The sequence below is a fragment of the Vespa velutina genome, chromosome 2 (genome assembly GCF_912470025.1).
Source record: "Vespa velutina chromosome 2, iVesVel2.1, whole genome shotgun sequence".
Classification (NCBI taxonomy): Eukaryota; Metazoa; Arthropoda; class Insecta; order Hymenoptera; family Vespidae; genus Vespa; species Vespa velutina.
The window spans coordinates 1,144,123-1,160,000 of NC_062189.1; the positions used below are offsets into that span (position 1 = coordinate 1,144,123).

The 15,878-nt window shown below is 26.8% G+C and overlaps 2 protein-coding genes across 11 annotated transcripts; one reads left to right on the forward strand and one right to left on the reverse strand.

The window, feature by feature from the left end:
• Positions 1 to 346: 346 nt before the first annotated feature.
• LOC124947247 (bromodomain-containing protein DDB_G0270170-like) lies at positions 347 to 8,510 on the reverse strand. 10 transcript variants are annotated; one of them, XM_047489132.1, is made up of 11 exons: positions 8,248 to 8,510; positions 8,115 to 8,165; positions 7,584 to 7,754; positions 7,356 to 7,489; positions 7,085 to 7,232; positions 6,770 to 6,970; positions 6,471 to 6,691; positions 6,051 to 6,355; positions 902 to 5,943; positions 686 to 744; positions 347 to 582 (listed from the first exon to the last, which is right to left on the reverse strand). In XM_047489132.1, the coding sequence occupies exons 2-11, from the start codon at positions 8,155 to 8,157 to the stop codon at positions 493 to 495; spliced, it is 6,414 nt and encodes a 2,137-aa protein (XP_047345088.1). In that variant the 5' UTR covers positions 8,158 to 8,165; positions 8,248 to 8,510; the 3' UTR covers positions 347 to 492. The 10 variants fall into 10 exon arrangements, with proteins under 10 accessions (XP_047345088.1, XP_047345090.1, XP_047345089.1 ...); XM_047489134.1 differs by having other exon boundaries at positions 902 to 5,041; positions 5,150 to 5,943; positions 8,115 to 8,510; XM_047489133.1 differs by having other exon boundaries at positions 7,380 to 7,489; positions 8,115 to 8,510.
• A 1,455-nt stretch (positions 8,511 to 9,965) lies between these two features.
• On the forward strand, positions 9,966 to 14,430 carry LOC124947250 (ras association domain-containing protein 2). Its single transcript, XM_047489147.1, has 10 exons — positions 9,966 to 10,217; positions 10,618 to 10,712; positions 10,822 to 10,952; positions 11,085 to 11,160; positions 11,255 to 11,395; positions 11,495 to 11,668; positions 11,743 to 12,234; positions 12,348 to 12,630; positions 12,716 to 12,935; positions 13,112 to 14,430. The coding sequence occupies exons 1-10, from the start codon at positions 10,178 to 10,180 to the stop codon at positions 13,170 to 13,172; spliced, it is 1,713 nt and encodes a 570-aa protein (XP_047345103.1). The 5' UTR covers positions 9,966 to 10,177; the 3' UTR covers positions 13,173 to 14,430.
• The last annotated feature ends 1,448 nt before the right edge of the window (positions 14,431 to 15,878 follow it).

A 15,878-nucleotide genomic window follows, 5' to 3' on the forward strand; every position in this document is an offset into this window, starting at 1 on the left:
AGTATTAACTTTATAAGAATCATTAAATAAATAATGTTTCCCTTAAATATAAATAATTAAGTAGTCGTAATTAATTGTGATTTCTGTCTGCAACTATAAATTATTTTTTTTATAAATTTCTGTATAAAATATATTATAAAAATAATGTCGTATTCCAAATAAAAATATTTAATAAATATCATTATATGTTATATACATGAGGAAGAAAAGTTTATAATCTGTCAATAAAAATAATGTAAGTTTAATTGACACAAAACAATGTATAATATTTTACATAACTTAATTAACAATATTTACATAGTAAAAACTACAATATACATACACATACACACAGATACATATGTGTGTGTGTGCGTGCGCTATAAATATTATATAATACATATAATATTATATATTATTATATATATAATATTATATGTATATATAATATTTATTATTATATGTTATATATATATATATAACATTTGGATATAGCAAGAGAGCATATGATATTCATGTAGGTCCATGAACAGACGTCAAAAATTCATCTAAGTTCATATTACTTAATAATACTTGTGGATCATATATGCGTTTTTTTTCAACCTGTGAACAATTATTTTGTACACAATTTGTACATATATAAATAGATATAAAAAAAAAATATATATATATATGTATTAATAACTTATACCAATTAATAACAAACCTTTGCGTCTTCTTTAGATTCTGATAATTTCCTTTTATGATTCTTTGTAGTTAAATTGTCTGAAATCAATTTTACTTTACTCATGAAAAATAAATATTTGTAAATTAAGCAATAAGATGAATATTTGTAAATTAAACAAAAAGATGAATATTTGTAAATTTTTTTTTTTTTTTTTTTTTTTTTTTTTTAATATAAAATATACAAATATTCAATTACCTTTTTGTGTTTTACTTTTTTCAGATTGCACTTTTACTTTTTCTGATACATTATCCTTATCATTTATCGGCATAATTTTGCTCGTCATCTTCTTTAATTTTGCTAATATAGGCTTGTCTACGGGCGAAGACGTGGCTAATGGCTTGGTGCAATTATCCTTTAAGATAAAGTTATTGTTATTAGATTTTATATTACTCGTTTGAGAATTTTTTACAGGCAACTTTTTGTTGATCGGTTTCTTCTTAGATTTTGGATTCATATTGAATATTTCTTGATAATCAGTAGCCGTCATAGTTTTTATAACTTCTCTGTAATTTTCATTGCTGAGTTGAACATTTACATGCTGTTTTAATTCATTGCTACTGTATCTTCTTCTTCTTTTTTTCGTTGATATACTGTCATCATAAACAAAGTGATATTCTACAGAACTAGGTCCAGTTGTATTTAAATCAATTTCCTCTTCAGATTGATTGTTATCATTTTTTTCTTTATGATTATCAGTTTTGCTTGCCGGTACTAGCTGTAAACATTCAAGAACACAAGACAATACCTCTTTTGAATCTTGTGATTTAATAGTTTCTACAGCATTTATAACTTCGTTATTATTTAAAATATGTTCATCTTTCTTTTCAACTTGAAGATCTTTCGAGATCATATCTTCTGATACTTGAGATTTTCGTTCATTTTCTTCATCGCTGAACAAATCACGTTTTACTTGATTTACTTTAGCCTTCAATAAATCTTCTACTTTTTCAACATGTTTTATTGCAATAATTGTATTACCTTTAATATTATATTTATTTATCGTATCGTTATTTTCCATAATTAACTTTTTATCTTTGTTAATACTGGATAAATATTCTTTTGATAATTCTTGTTCGCTTACTTTTTCATTATTTACTTGATCACTTTCAATACTATCATTTTGAGATGTAGTATGAATAGCATTATATTCATCCACATTAGTTTTTGACTCTATATTCATTTTTTCTTGTGTTGACATTAATGTATTTACTGTAGAATTTGCTTCCGTTAAAACATTTTTTTTATTATTTTGAACATCCTTATTACATTTATCCGATGAATCTGTAATAGACATTTTTTTGTCACTATCTTCTTTATTTATATCTTGAATATTTGTAACAACGACATTATTAATTACAGAAACTCGTTCATCCGTATTTTCTCTATTATTAGTATTCTTATCGAAATTCTTTTCAAATCGTTTTTCTCTAGTTCTTATTCTATTTGTTATTTTATTCTTTAGTCGATTATTTTTACTTATACAATTATTTCTGTTCTTTATCGATAATATATTTTGTTTAGATCTATTTTTTGCAAGAGCTACATTAGATTTTGGAATTTGTTTAAGCTTTGCTATCATACGTTGACGTTTTTGTTCCAATTGTCTTGCATGCTCATCCGTACTTAATATTTTTTGCTTATTATTTTGATGATTTGCATATTCTGCCAATGGTAAAAAAGTAGATCTGTCAAGTGATATATTCTGTATATTTATTATTTGTGATTTTTGTACGACTTTATTCATATCGGAGATTTGTGGTATCGAAGAATTTGCGTTTGTTAATTTTTCATTTTCTGAGGTAATAAATGCAGATATCTTTGAAGATAAATTTGTTACATTGTCTATACCAATTTTTGAACTGCTAGGAGTGTCAGATATATCTTCTTCCGGCAACAAATTCTCATCCTTAGCAGGAGTTTCCTTTAAAGTAGATTCCAATTGTTCTTCATTTTTTGTTAAAGAAAGTAACTTAGCTGGAGAAGATTCAGATTTTACTATAATATCCATGGATGCTTTTTCAATTTCCATTACATTAGTTGATATATTTGATATCGCTTTATCTTTGATCAAATCATTCCTTAAGTTTACAGATATATCATGCATAGAATTATTGCCAGATGCATTTACCTTTGATATAGAATCATTGCTTGTATCTGTGTATATTTTATTAGGAGTCTTTTTGTATTTTTTATTACATGAGAATGGTTTGGATGTATCGGTAATATTGGAATTAGTAGAAGAAGAAGATGACGACGACGACGATGATGAAGAGGATGAAGATGTGTCGCTATCAGTTGAATTTTCACGAATACTGAGAGATTTTTCATTAATTAATGTAACAACTTTAGTATCATTTTCATCATTTTGCATAGGAGTTGTATTCAAATTGGCAGACGTAATGTCCTTTGTTTTAGAGGATATTTTAAGTTCTTTGACAGCTTCATCCTTTGGCAAATTTTCTTTGATTACTTCAAACTGTGTTATTTCAAGCTTAGTAGAAACAGATACATTATCATAACCATTGTCCGTATTTAATGCCAATTGAGTTGTACCAATTGACTTAGTGTCAGAAATTGGGATAGCCAAATGTTTCGTTGCTTCGTTATCAAATTTCATATCAATTTTTATTACTTTTTCAGAATCACAGGGATTTACATGTTCTGTACTTGGTTTATAATAAGGTGATATACAACCATTATATATCCCTTTTTTTATAACATCGCGCGTATTTTCCTCGCAATGTTTTGGAGTCAATGCAATGCAAGGAGTAGTTGGAAATTCCGGTGTATTTATTAAGCTACGTATTTTGGTCGAATCATCGCTGGTTTTAATAAACGACGGAATAATATTGCTATTTGGGCTAAGTAAACGAGGCGTTGAAGGTATTCCAGAAGAATTTCCAAATTTTCTTGGTGTTTCTAAATCTATTATATCAGATATTGGAACAATCTGTTGAATATTTTCAACATTGCCTTTCAGAGATTCAGATATCGGAACAACTTCTATAGTAGGCAATACATTATTTGTAACATTTTTCTCTTTTTCTGATTTTCTTAAATTTGTCTTTAATGTTTTTAATTGTACATATTTTTTCACAATCTTTTTCTCATTTGTTTCCTTATTGTTTGTACTTGTTGTAATGTTGTTTTCTACTACGGCTACAGGACAAGTCGATTTAATCGTGCATGTATCTGTGCCTGTCTCTATCTTCTCTAAAATACAAGAATTATCACTTGTTACTTCTCTGTTCGTATCACTTAATAGATTCTTAGAAAGCGGCTTATTGCTCATTTCCATTGGTACATCTGTTTTATTCTTTTTAACATCTTGTACACTCGTTATTGATTCTTCATCCTCTTTTTCAACATATTGTTTCTTTACATCAACTATAGCCCTTTCGTCATTAGATTTTTTCCTACCTTTAGTCTTTAAGCATTGCAAATTACGTTTTGAAGTTTTACATGCGATATTATTTTTACTTTCAGTAACTTTTTTCTTCTTTTTGTTACTTACTGTCGACGTAGATCTCTCATCGCTTGTCTGTAAACACTTACGCAAATCTGCATCCCAACTTTTTGCTATTGTTTTAGACCTTTGAAATTTATTCATTGATATAGGAGAATTAATACCATTGCTTTTACAAGGTGATGGATCATCTATGATTACACCTACACCATTATATTTTTCCCAACCTCCCATAAGTTTTGGAATAGGACTTCTAGTTGCTATAGGTATTTCATTAGATTGTCCAATATTTAATGCATTTTGAAACGTTGGTATTGTTACAGATGAATTAGTGAATGGCGGTGATTTGAAGAGAGAAGTTCTACGAACTGATTTCATAGGTCTTAATAATTTGGGAGAACAGCTCAAATTTTCATTATCTTGCATTTTTGAAGCGGAATGTATTAATTTCGTTGGCGTATTAAAATCAAGCGTTCTTACATGGCTATTCCTTCGAGGAGTAGATAAACTAAGCCTATGTGTTTTTGCCCTATGTTTTAATAAGGATCTTGGTGTTCGTTTATTAATTATATCACCTTCAGTCTTTTTAGACGTCATAACATTCTGTTCTTTACTTTCATTCGGTGCAGATTGTGTGAATGTTTTAAAATTTTCCATAAGTACCAGATCAATATCTGACAAATTATGGCTTTGATTAGATTTAGAATTAAACTTCAAATAAGGAGATAATTCTATTCCCGACAAACTGATGTTCTCTTCAACGTTAATTATAGGCATATTTGTACTATTCAAAGATGTTTTAATACTATTTTCTGTGCTATAAAGTGTTATTGATTCCATACTCACTAATTTATTTGTTTCAATTGGATCTAGAAAAATAGGATTACATGTATTTTGTATCAATTTGTCAATATTTTGTATAGGCTTTAATTTGCTATGAGCAATGTTTTCTTTTTGAGATGATGATTGTACCTTACTATTTGATAAATTCTTTGCGTCTTCTTGTATATTTGGTACAGTTGTTGGCAATACATATTTTTGTGGTACATTTACTGTTCTAACATACAAAGTTTCCACTGATTCTTTAGTTTTGTTAGGATCTTTAGGCATTATTGGAATAAAATGTGAAGTAGAATTAGAAGTAATAGGATGAATATTTCCAATCGAATAAGTTGGATTTAAAGCTCGAATATTAGTTATCTCTTCCTTCGAACATAATACCAATGTTGGCATAGTCATAATATCTTGTTCCGAGATTAAATCATTAGAATTGATTTCAGATTCTCGTTTAATTTTTGTAGGTCGTGGACGTTTGACCATTGATCTCTTTGGTTTAGATTCTGTTTCTTTGTTTGCAATAATATTATCCATTTTCTGATTTTCCATTTGCGTAGAATATTTTTCAGTTAAGTCAGCATTACTGTTACTAGGTACAGAGGCTGGAGATTTTTTATCATTATTAGCTTCTGCCGTGCACGATTCTTTGTTATCATTACTTTTATCATTTTCCGGTCTAACGTGCGTATTCGTTATGTTAGCATTTATAATACTTAAAATAGCTGCTGCATTCTGATCTTCCAAAGCACTTTGTTCCTTTTGCTTATAAATCTCATCTTCTATTCTAGCAGTTTGTTGTCTAGAAGAACTACGAAGCCTTTGTTTCAATGGCACTTCTGTTGAAGTTATTTCATTAGACGATTTACCTCCAACAACTGTGTGTTCTGGTAATGCAATGCCAATATTATCAATTTCCATTCGTTTTTCTTCTGACCTGTTTAATTAAAATCCAATTGTCATTGAAAAATAAATACAAATTTAAATTATTATATTATTAATCATATTATAGCAAAAATAAAGCAATATTAAAATAATACTTGCCTATCTGTAGGAGTTGATTTAACATCAATATCCTCGTCAGGACTTGTGTCTGTTTCTATGTTTTTTCCAATGATTTCATCCAGAAATTGTTCAAACACTGGATCAGATTCTGTTGCCTCTACTATTGATTTAATAGCATTATTTAACTCAGATACGACCGATGTATTAAATTCATAACCCGTGGATTCATTTAAAATTTCCTTTTCTTCCCTTAGAAATGTATCAGTCGGAAGAATCGCTTTATTTATATTTTCAGCGATACGTTCTTGTAATTCCGTTCGATTTAACAATTCCTTTGTCAATAACTGGAGAGAGGGGGAGAGGGAAAGAAAGAAAGAAAAAAAAAGAAAAGAAAAAAAAAAACCACAATTATTGCCAAAATATAAAAATGTAATATAACATTTAAAAAAAAATACGTACACTAAGGTTTTGAATAGGCTCATCGTTAGATTCCGATTCATAATCAAGCAATTCACAAGGAGTAGTTTGAACCTCTGTATTAGAAAAAGATAACAATTCTTCTGTGTTTGTCCCTGTAGTACACTTTTCATTCATGGTAGTAACTTTTACAACGTCATCTTTCCTACATTTGTTTTCATTAATGATGTTTACATTAAAATTTCTAGTATCAATATTATCGCCTAAAATATACATATTTAAAGGATATTTGGTTACAAATAAAGAAGATTTTTTTTCTTTTTTTTTTTGATAATATTTACCCGAATCCGATGCTGCAACTTTATCTCTGCTATCCGTGGTATGATTGCTATCTGTCAAACTATTTTTCCTAGAATTGGATTGCATTGATTGTCCCACTGCATTATTAATGTCACTTTGTACATCGTCACATTTTTCTGTATGCTTTATTGCTTCTGTATGTCCAGGTAAACTTTCAAGAGCTGTTGCTTCGCAACCAATTGCTATTGTTATATTGATAGAGATAAATATTTATTATTATATAGACAATTAAAATATCCCTATTAATAGATATATTTAAATATAAAATAATATTAATAGATATATTTTTAATTTACCATGATTGGACAGTAAGCCAGATTCCTGACAAACTGGATTAGATGATTTTGCATTAGCTTTGTGCCGTTCTTTCTCATTATTACTGTGATGCCTCTTTTTTCTACTGCCTGATATTATTGGAGATCCGCTTAATGTCTGCTGGTTAGCCTATAATTAACTAAATTTTTTTAATTTTCTGTTTTATACGTTAAGTATAATAATATTTAACTTTTTATAAAAATTTCTTTTGACAATGAAAATATAATAATTTTATATACTAAAATTGTGTACCTGTGAAGGCACATTGATATTTACAACGAACCGTTGCCCACGTGTTTCTTCTACTAAAAATTTTAATTGTTCTAACAGATCTCCACAATGCTTTAAATGTTCACTATCCGTGATTTTGTTTAAACGTTCCTGTACTAATGATATAATCATATAAAATGCCAATAAAAACTATTTATGATTATATTCATAGGACATTTAGCTCGTATAAAAACAATTATTTTAACTTACTCATAACACTCATTGCCGAATATTTTTCAACAATATCTATCAACGTTAATCCATTGATACGAGTATTAAAACGTCTTCCTTTTGATAATGCATTACGACATTCTTGAAGATGTGGAGATGTTTCTAAGAATACCCTGGCAGCGTCATTACAATCATGATCCTCCAGATATCCTAATTCAATGAGAAATGATTAAAAAAATTTAGTTTTAACGTTCCCTATATATATTATAAAAAAACAAAACAAAACAAAAAAAAATATACATATATATATATACATAATTATTCTTCATACAAAAATTGTAAAAAAAGATTACTTTCCGTTCATATCAATAAACATCTAATTCATTATTATCCTCGTTCAAACAATACATTTTATTTTAACACAAAGATAACAAAAAAAGAAAGAAAAAAAAAAAAAAAAAAAAAGAAAACTAATATTTACAATAATATCATTCATTTAATGTTATTTATATATTTTCTACGAAGAGGTTAACAGAGATAATATAAAAATAATGCATAAATATTATTTACCAAACACTAATCGAGCTATTTCCGAAGGTAACAAAGCTTCCATGATAATAACTATACAAATTTATATTAAATAAAACGAACAAAATTAAATAATTAAAACATTGATTATTAACTTCTACAAAAGCTTGCTCACTTAAAATGCATCGCGTCTTTAAGCGTCTTGCATTCTTGTTTTAGAGGAGAGGGGAAAGACGCTTTCTTTCTTTCTTTTTTCTCTCTCTTTTTTTTTTTTTTTTTTTTTTTTTTTTTTTTTAACCATAAACTACAAGTTCAACAAAACAGATTCATAAATTATATAGATTTGAGATTAAAAGAATGTTCTTTAATGAAGTGTTATTCGGATAAATTTAAATCGAAGTACGTAGCTTTATATATATATATATTTTTTCTTTTTTCTTTTTTTTTTTTTTTTTTTTTTTTTCAAATAAAAAATAAAAATAACAATCAATAATCAAAGTATCATTTGAACGACGCACGATTAAATAAAAAATTTAAGTCAAGTAGTTACGATTACTAATACGTATATTTATTTATTGATTTGTCGATTATTTAAAAGAAACAAAAAACAAAAAAAAGGGAAAGAAAGAAAGAAAAGAAAAATACGAAATTATGCGAGTTTTCTTTATCGATATTATAACCGATCGAAATCGTTGGAAAATCACTATTTAAAATCTTCACATTGAACTGAAGTGAGCAATGAAAGAGCTTCTCAGTAAAATTTATAACCTCTTCTCGAACATTTATTTATTATAAGTTTCTGCTAAGTATATCATTTAAATCGTACGATTTAATATTGTTCAAAAAATTTCTAAACTTATTATTTGTTGTTGCAACTGTGATAGTACGTAATTTGAATAATTTTATACAATGTTATGTTATATAAATGTAAACTTTTCTAATGTTTGATTTTTGAATGACATTATATATTGATTTATTTATTGTCTTTATATATTTAAATTATATATTTTACAGAATAATAGAATATGGGAAGCTGGCAGTTAGAAATTTTTAAAATGTCATTATACATGGCCTTTCCTGTAATAATGTTTCATTATTTTAATCAACCAGAAAATTTCGAAGAATGGGTGATAAAAGAAAGAAACGAATATTATCCTAAAGACGATAAGGAACAACGTAGAATTATAGAAGAATCTATCAGAAATCATAATGAAAAAATAGAACGAAAACAATTGGAACTTATGGAGCGTACACTTAACAAGAATATTTGATAAAATAAGAATTATTGTATAATATATGTTTAGTTTCTTAAATATATGTGTGTGTATATGTGTATGTGTATATATATATATCCGTATATATGTTGTCAAATATCAATCAAATATCTTTATTATTATTTTCTTTTTTTTTTTTTTTTTTTTTTTTTTTTAACGAACATCTTTATTATGTTTGTTACGTTCTAATGATTAAGTAAATCTACTCATATTAGTTGTATGACAAATGTGATATTTCTTTTTTTTTTTTTTTTTTTTTTAATAAACAAGATTATTATTCATATAAATAAAATATATACAATTTTTAATATTTCAATCAAATATTCACTCTTTCACATATATTCTGATATTATTTCGCATGTGAAAATGTATGGACCAATAGCGTTTAGGAATTATCGGTAAGAGATATTTTGTCATTGGTGAAATTTATTGACAAAAGAAAATCCCTATTATTATTTGTATTCGTGCATTAGAAATGATATTGTTAATTTTATTCGTTATATATTTTCAAATGTTTACATCTTTTTTTTTTTTTTGTCTTTTGTATTAACGTACTGAACGTCATTTTGTTTTTGTAAGAATAAAATAAAAAATCTGATATAAATCTATGACAGGCAAGTCGTACTAGAGGAGATAGTTTCAGTAGGTTTTGGAACGCAATTGGAAATCGTAATTCATTATTTCTCTGTAGATTACCTTATTAGTGATAGACTTAATTAATCAGAATGTCATATTCAATACAATGGAATAGCAATAACATAAACAAAATGATTTAACGTTAATATAATTATTCCCTTCTTTATTTTAACTATTTAATGATAATTTGCCGTCATGTGGAAGTGCCATAAATGTGGAAAACCTGTTTATTTTGGTAAGATCTTTTATTTTATCATTATAATATAAAGATTTGACTTTGACAATTGCCGCTGTATTTAGATTAAATTTTTTTTCTTCTTTTTTTTTTCCTCTTTTTTTTTCTTTTCATCACACAAACACACGAAATACGTCATTTGGAAGGAGAAACTGTGTGATCTTAATTTATTATATATTGAAAAAAAAAAAAAAAAAATAAAAGAGAGAGAGAGAAAAAGAAAAGAATTAAGAATGTCATTGAATACTTTTATTTTATCCCATTATATAAATCTTATTGTCATTAATTTTATCATCGTTGTGTTATTATCTTAATAGAAAAAATATGTGTATAGATAAAAAAAATTGTAAAGAAAATTCTTTCACCTCAAGTTTTATTCATTATACTTTGTTATTCGTAGCGGAACGTAAGCAATCTTTAGGATATGATTGGCATCCAGAATGTTTACGCTGTGAGGAATGTGGAAAGCGTTTGAATCCTGGGCAACATGCAGAGGTAAAAGATTTTTCTTTTTTCTTTTCTTTTCTTTTCTTTTTTTTTTTTTTTTTGTTTAGGATTAATATCAGTCATATTAACAATCTAATTTAATATTTGTCTATCTTAGCACAAAGGAGTACCATACTGCCATGTCCCATGTTATGGTGCTCTTTTTGGACCTCAATTATTTGGTCATGGTACAAGAGTAGAATCACATACAAGTTTTGGAAAAAAAGAAGTTCGTCCATCGTTACCGAGGTAATGCATTTATTTATAATCATGTTATTTTTTTATTTCTTTTTTTATAATTATTTTAAAGGTATAAAATTTTAATGAAATCTTATATATATATATATATATGTATATATATATATATATGTTTATGAATAGGTCACATTTAGAATCAAAATTGAAAGTTTTTAATCAGTATTACGAAGGTAAAAGTGGTGGAATCCGAAGTCGCGAGGTAAGGTTTTTCTTTATTAAATTTATTCAAATTATTCATAACTAATAGATATTTTTTATGCTTCGGGTATATTCGAAATAAATTTTGAAAATAGGTCAATGGAAGATTAATATTGGAAGGTGCCTTGAGAATATATTGGGGTGTTCGAGGTGTTATTCATTTGAAAGAAGACGATGATCAACGTACTGTTGTTACTGCACGTAATAGAAATTCTTGTAGACGTAGTGTCTCTGAGGTTTGTTAATATTCATTTTATATGATATATAATTTTTTTTTTTTTTTTTTTTTTTTTATTTGAAATCATTTTCTATAACTATTCAATATAAAAAAATAGGATTTGGAGGACGAAGATAAAACTGATATCACGTTGAAGGGTACATCGGAATGTGACACGGAAGGGAATGCAAAGTCAATTCCGCAATCTCCCGATCATTTAAAAAGTTTGACATTGCCTATGAAATTAGATGTTAAAACCATGGAATGGGATGAATTAGATGAATTACTTCAGGTTTGATATAAAAAATTTAATCATTTTTATATATTATACGAATTAAGATTGTTTTAATATATTAATTATTTTAGGTTGAACGAAAGGTAGACGAGGGTAATAAATTGTATTCGACGATGCCTGAAAATCTTCCATCAATAAGTTCTAATAACGAAACACCAGTTCATTCTTCTGAATCAAGTTTCGATAAAACAGATTCTCGTGATAATTCCGAAACAAATAGTCCTAATCATCATGTTAATAGGGGTAATGATAGTAGTATAAATAGTACACCGACACATAGCATTGGTAGTTCTTCCAGCACTGATACTCCTATTTATCATGGGACACCAAATCGGAACGGTACTCTTCGTAGGGTAGAATATTTTGATAATTTGGAAAAGAATGTTATTGGTAATAGATCTATTAGTACTGACGATAGTTGGATAGAAAAGGGATTAAATCGTTCAATGTCCGGTCCAGATTGTCTTCAACGGCATCGTACAGACAGTGATACGGATTCTGTAAATTCTCTGCAATTTAGAGAAGATGATAACATGACAATGTCAACTGATAGTGGTTTGGAGGTAACGATTGTTTCCTTTTTTGTTGGGGGTTTTTTTTCTTTTTTTCTTTTTTCTCTTCCCCGTTTTATTCATCCTCTCGTTATTATTCTATAATATTAATTGATTTATTTCAGTTGGACGGCGTTGTTCTAAGACGTAAACAAGGATCCACCGCAATTCGACGTAGACCAGGTGGTCGACGTCAATCACGTAGCCGATTAAGACGTCGTTGTTCAATAAATGGTCATTTCTATAATCGAGAAACTAGTTTCTTTACACCACCACATGGTTCTCAAATGTCTGTTTGGGTTACGAGTTTAGTAAACACGCAAGAGGTTATTAATCTTATGCTCGACAAATATAAAGTGGACGCTAAATCGGATAACTTTGCATTGTTCGTAGTCCGCGATAATGGTGGTAAGTTTGTATAGATGTTTTTTTTCTTTTTTTTTTATATATATATATATACATTTTATAACACTTCAATTATTTTAATGTACAGAGCAAAGAAGATTGAGAGACGACGAGTATCCGTTGGAAGTGAGAGTAGTATTGGGGCCACATGAAAATGTAGCAAGATTATTTTTGGTCGATAAACTTTCTACACCTGAAATCAGTTCAGATGTTGCACAGTTCCTTAATCTATCATTAGCAGAATGCCATGGTATATTGCAACGTTATCATTATGAGGAAGAGCGACAAATTGTACTTTTAAAAGAAAAGTTAGTAATTTTTTATGAATTATTATATCAATTAATTATAATTGACTGACATATTTTTCTTTTCTGTTTTTTTTTCTTTCTTTCTTTTTTTTCTTTTCTTTTCTTTTTCTTTTTTTTCTTTCTTTCTTTTTTTTTTTTTTTTTTTTTTTTTTTTTTTTTTTTGATTTTGATTTTAGATACAAGGAGATGCGAAAAAGAATAAAACAGAGAATGGAGGAATTGAAGGTCCGATTGTAATTAAGTGATTAAAAACAACGGACGCACACGGTAAACAGATCATTATTTTTCTATGAATCTTCATTGATAACATACATTTTCTTTTTTCTTATATTGTTGAATGATTAACAGAGAAAGAAAGATATTTAGGATTATAAATAATAATTATAATAATCGATCGATTCCTTTTTGACGGCCTTGCAAATTGAATTTTTAGATTAAATTATGTTTTTGCAATGTCATATTAAACGTAGTCAATATCATATTTTCAATTTAGCACATATATCTCATTTTTAAATCATTGTTTTTTTTTATCGTATATATTCGTTGCATTTATCTACAGTTGGCATATATATATATATATGTGTGTGTGTGTATGCGTGTGTGTATTTATATATATATGCATATACACATACATACATACATATATATATATATATATATATATATACACACTGACAAGTTAGTTAATCTGGTGCAATTCAACGACAGAACCAAATCTCAATTAAAGAATCAGTAATATGTATTGCATATGCTATTTGATATCAAATAAGCATTACTCTAGTATGTCCATGTGTGTATACGTGTGTGCGTGCACGTATACATGCACTTTGTTACTATATAAGGCAACTTTTTAATAATTAGTATTTGTCTTTCTTATAACCATTTATTAACGTTATTTACTATAGCAATAGAAATGCATTACATTATTACTGTAATCTGTGGTCTCGTGATCTATCTGAAAAATAAACAGATAGTTAGATTTTATATATATATATATATATGTAATTAATATTGTATGCAAATATCGATCAATTAATGACCATGCTATGAATCTCAAAGATTTAAAGTTTCTTGAAGTAAGGATTATGCGTGAAGAAAATAATGAGGATTGCTATTATATAAGAATATTCGATGGCTTTTAAAAAAACATGTTTCCATATGTATGTAGACATGCATCATATCTATCTCATGCAGTAATATACTTGTGTTCATGCTCCTTTCATTCAGACTTTATATCGAACAAACAATTCTATTATAGCGATTTAGAAACGAACAAGTAAATAAATAAATAAAGAAATAAATAAGTAAAGCTTTACTTTTCTGAAAGTAAAAAAAAACAAAAAAAAAAAAAAAGAAAACAAAAAAAAAACAAAAAAAAAAAAAAATAAAAAAAGAAAAACAGAAAGAGTTAGTTTAGCGTTGATAAATGTAAAGAATTTTTGCACAAGTTTATCAACGAGCAAGAGAATTAGTTGGTGCTTCGATAATACAAAAATTTTTATATTTGATAAAGCTCTTAAATGCTTTTGATTGTAAATCATTCTTTTGTTTGATTTTATAGTATTTTATATAGCATTCCGAGTTATTAAAAGAAAAGAAAAGAAAAGAAAAAAAAAAAAAAGAAAAAAAAAAAATTAAAAAAAGAAAATAAAAATAAAAATGAAAGTAATAATAATGATAATGATAATGATAATAATAATAATGTATAAGTAATAATAATAATAATAAATAAGCAATGCATTTTTTTGATAGAAAAAATATTCAGAATGAAAAATGATTATATATCAATTTAGAATAAGTGTTAGTCCGAATAACATATTTAAAAACTTAAATACTTCCGATTATATAGTCCAGTTTAAATATAGTAATAGTAGTAGTAAGGTGCAATGTTGCCTAACAGAATGTTCATTATAATCAAATTATTTGATATAAAAACTAATATACATTGATTATATATATATATTATACTGACGAATTTTTTTAGCTGATTAAGAAGCCGCAATATATATTTAAACGGACTGTCCAGAACATTATACATTTTTGAGCTAGTCAGACATGCTACGTGTTAGTTTACGTCGTATATAATTATCAGGATTTTAACTATTTTATAATGCAATAAAGCCAAAAGTGTTTTGCTGGACTGTTATAATTAAAACGTACATATAATATCTTTTTAAAAAAATATATACAGATTATTCCTTCACAATTATTGTTCTGATTATATGCGTTGGTGCACGATGCAATCATTAAACGTGAAAAAAAAAAGAAAAAAGAAAAAAAAAATGCAGAAAAAAAAAGAAAAAAAGCTTTATAGAATATAATGAATATTTTAAACATATATATATATATATATATATATATATATATATATATATATATATATGTTTAAAAGTCGTATAGATAATATAAATACGCGCTTATATGTCTTTACAAGATCAATGCGTATTTATCAAAGGCGGCAGCAGCAGTAGTAGTAGCAACAGCAGCAGCAGCAGCAGCAGAAAAAATAGCTACTGTTAATTAACTAAGAAGAGAGAGACTAATTAAGAGTCATTATCTGTTGGCTCTAATATAGCGTTAAAGTAGTATTTACCGAACGTTTCAATAAATCCCGAAAATGGGTTAAACAGAATACATTAAATAATACATATGGCGAACGTTTTTCTATTTTCTTTTTCTCTCTTTCTTTTCTTTTTTCTTCCGTCTTTTCATTTTTTATTTTTACAAAAGAGAGAAGAATTTGTATAGTAAGTTTTATTCAAAATAATACTCCGTACCATGACATGTATTATTATACTTTCGAATATAAAAAATATATATATATATATATATATATATATATATATTTATTATGTGAATCTTCAGATATAGATTAAGTACCTCTATACGAGATCGTTAAATTGTAATACTATATAAGAAATATATAAGGTATGTGTACTTTAA

Excerpts from the sequence above, each read along its gene's own strand:
- LOC124947247 (XM_047489132.1), bottom strand. The coding sequence starts at position 8,157 with ATGGAAGCTTTGTTACCTTCGGAAATAGCTCGATTAGTGTTTG. Across the intron at positions 7,755-8,114 it reads AATAGCTCGATTAGTGTTTG|GATATCTGGAGGATCATGAT; the intron begins GTAAATAATATT and ends TCATTGAATTAG. Across the intron at positions 583-685 it reads AATCTAAAGAAGACGCAAAG|GTTGAAAAAAAACGCATATA; the intron begins GTTTGTTATTAA and ends AATTGTTCACAG.
- LOC124947250 (XM_047489147.1), top strand. The coding sequence starts at position 10,178 with ATGTGGAAGTGCCATAAATGTGGAAAACCTGTTTATTTTG. Across the intron at positions 11,669-11,742 it reads AATTAGATGAATTACTTCAG|GTTGAACGAAAGGTAGACGA; the intron begins GTTTGATATAAA and ends TAATTATTTTAG. Across the intron at positions 12,631-12,715 it reads CGTAGTCCGCGATAATGGTG|AGCAAAGAAGATTGAGAGAC; the intron begins GTAAGTTTGTAT and ends TTTAATGTACAG.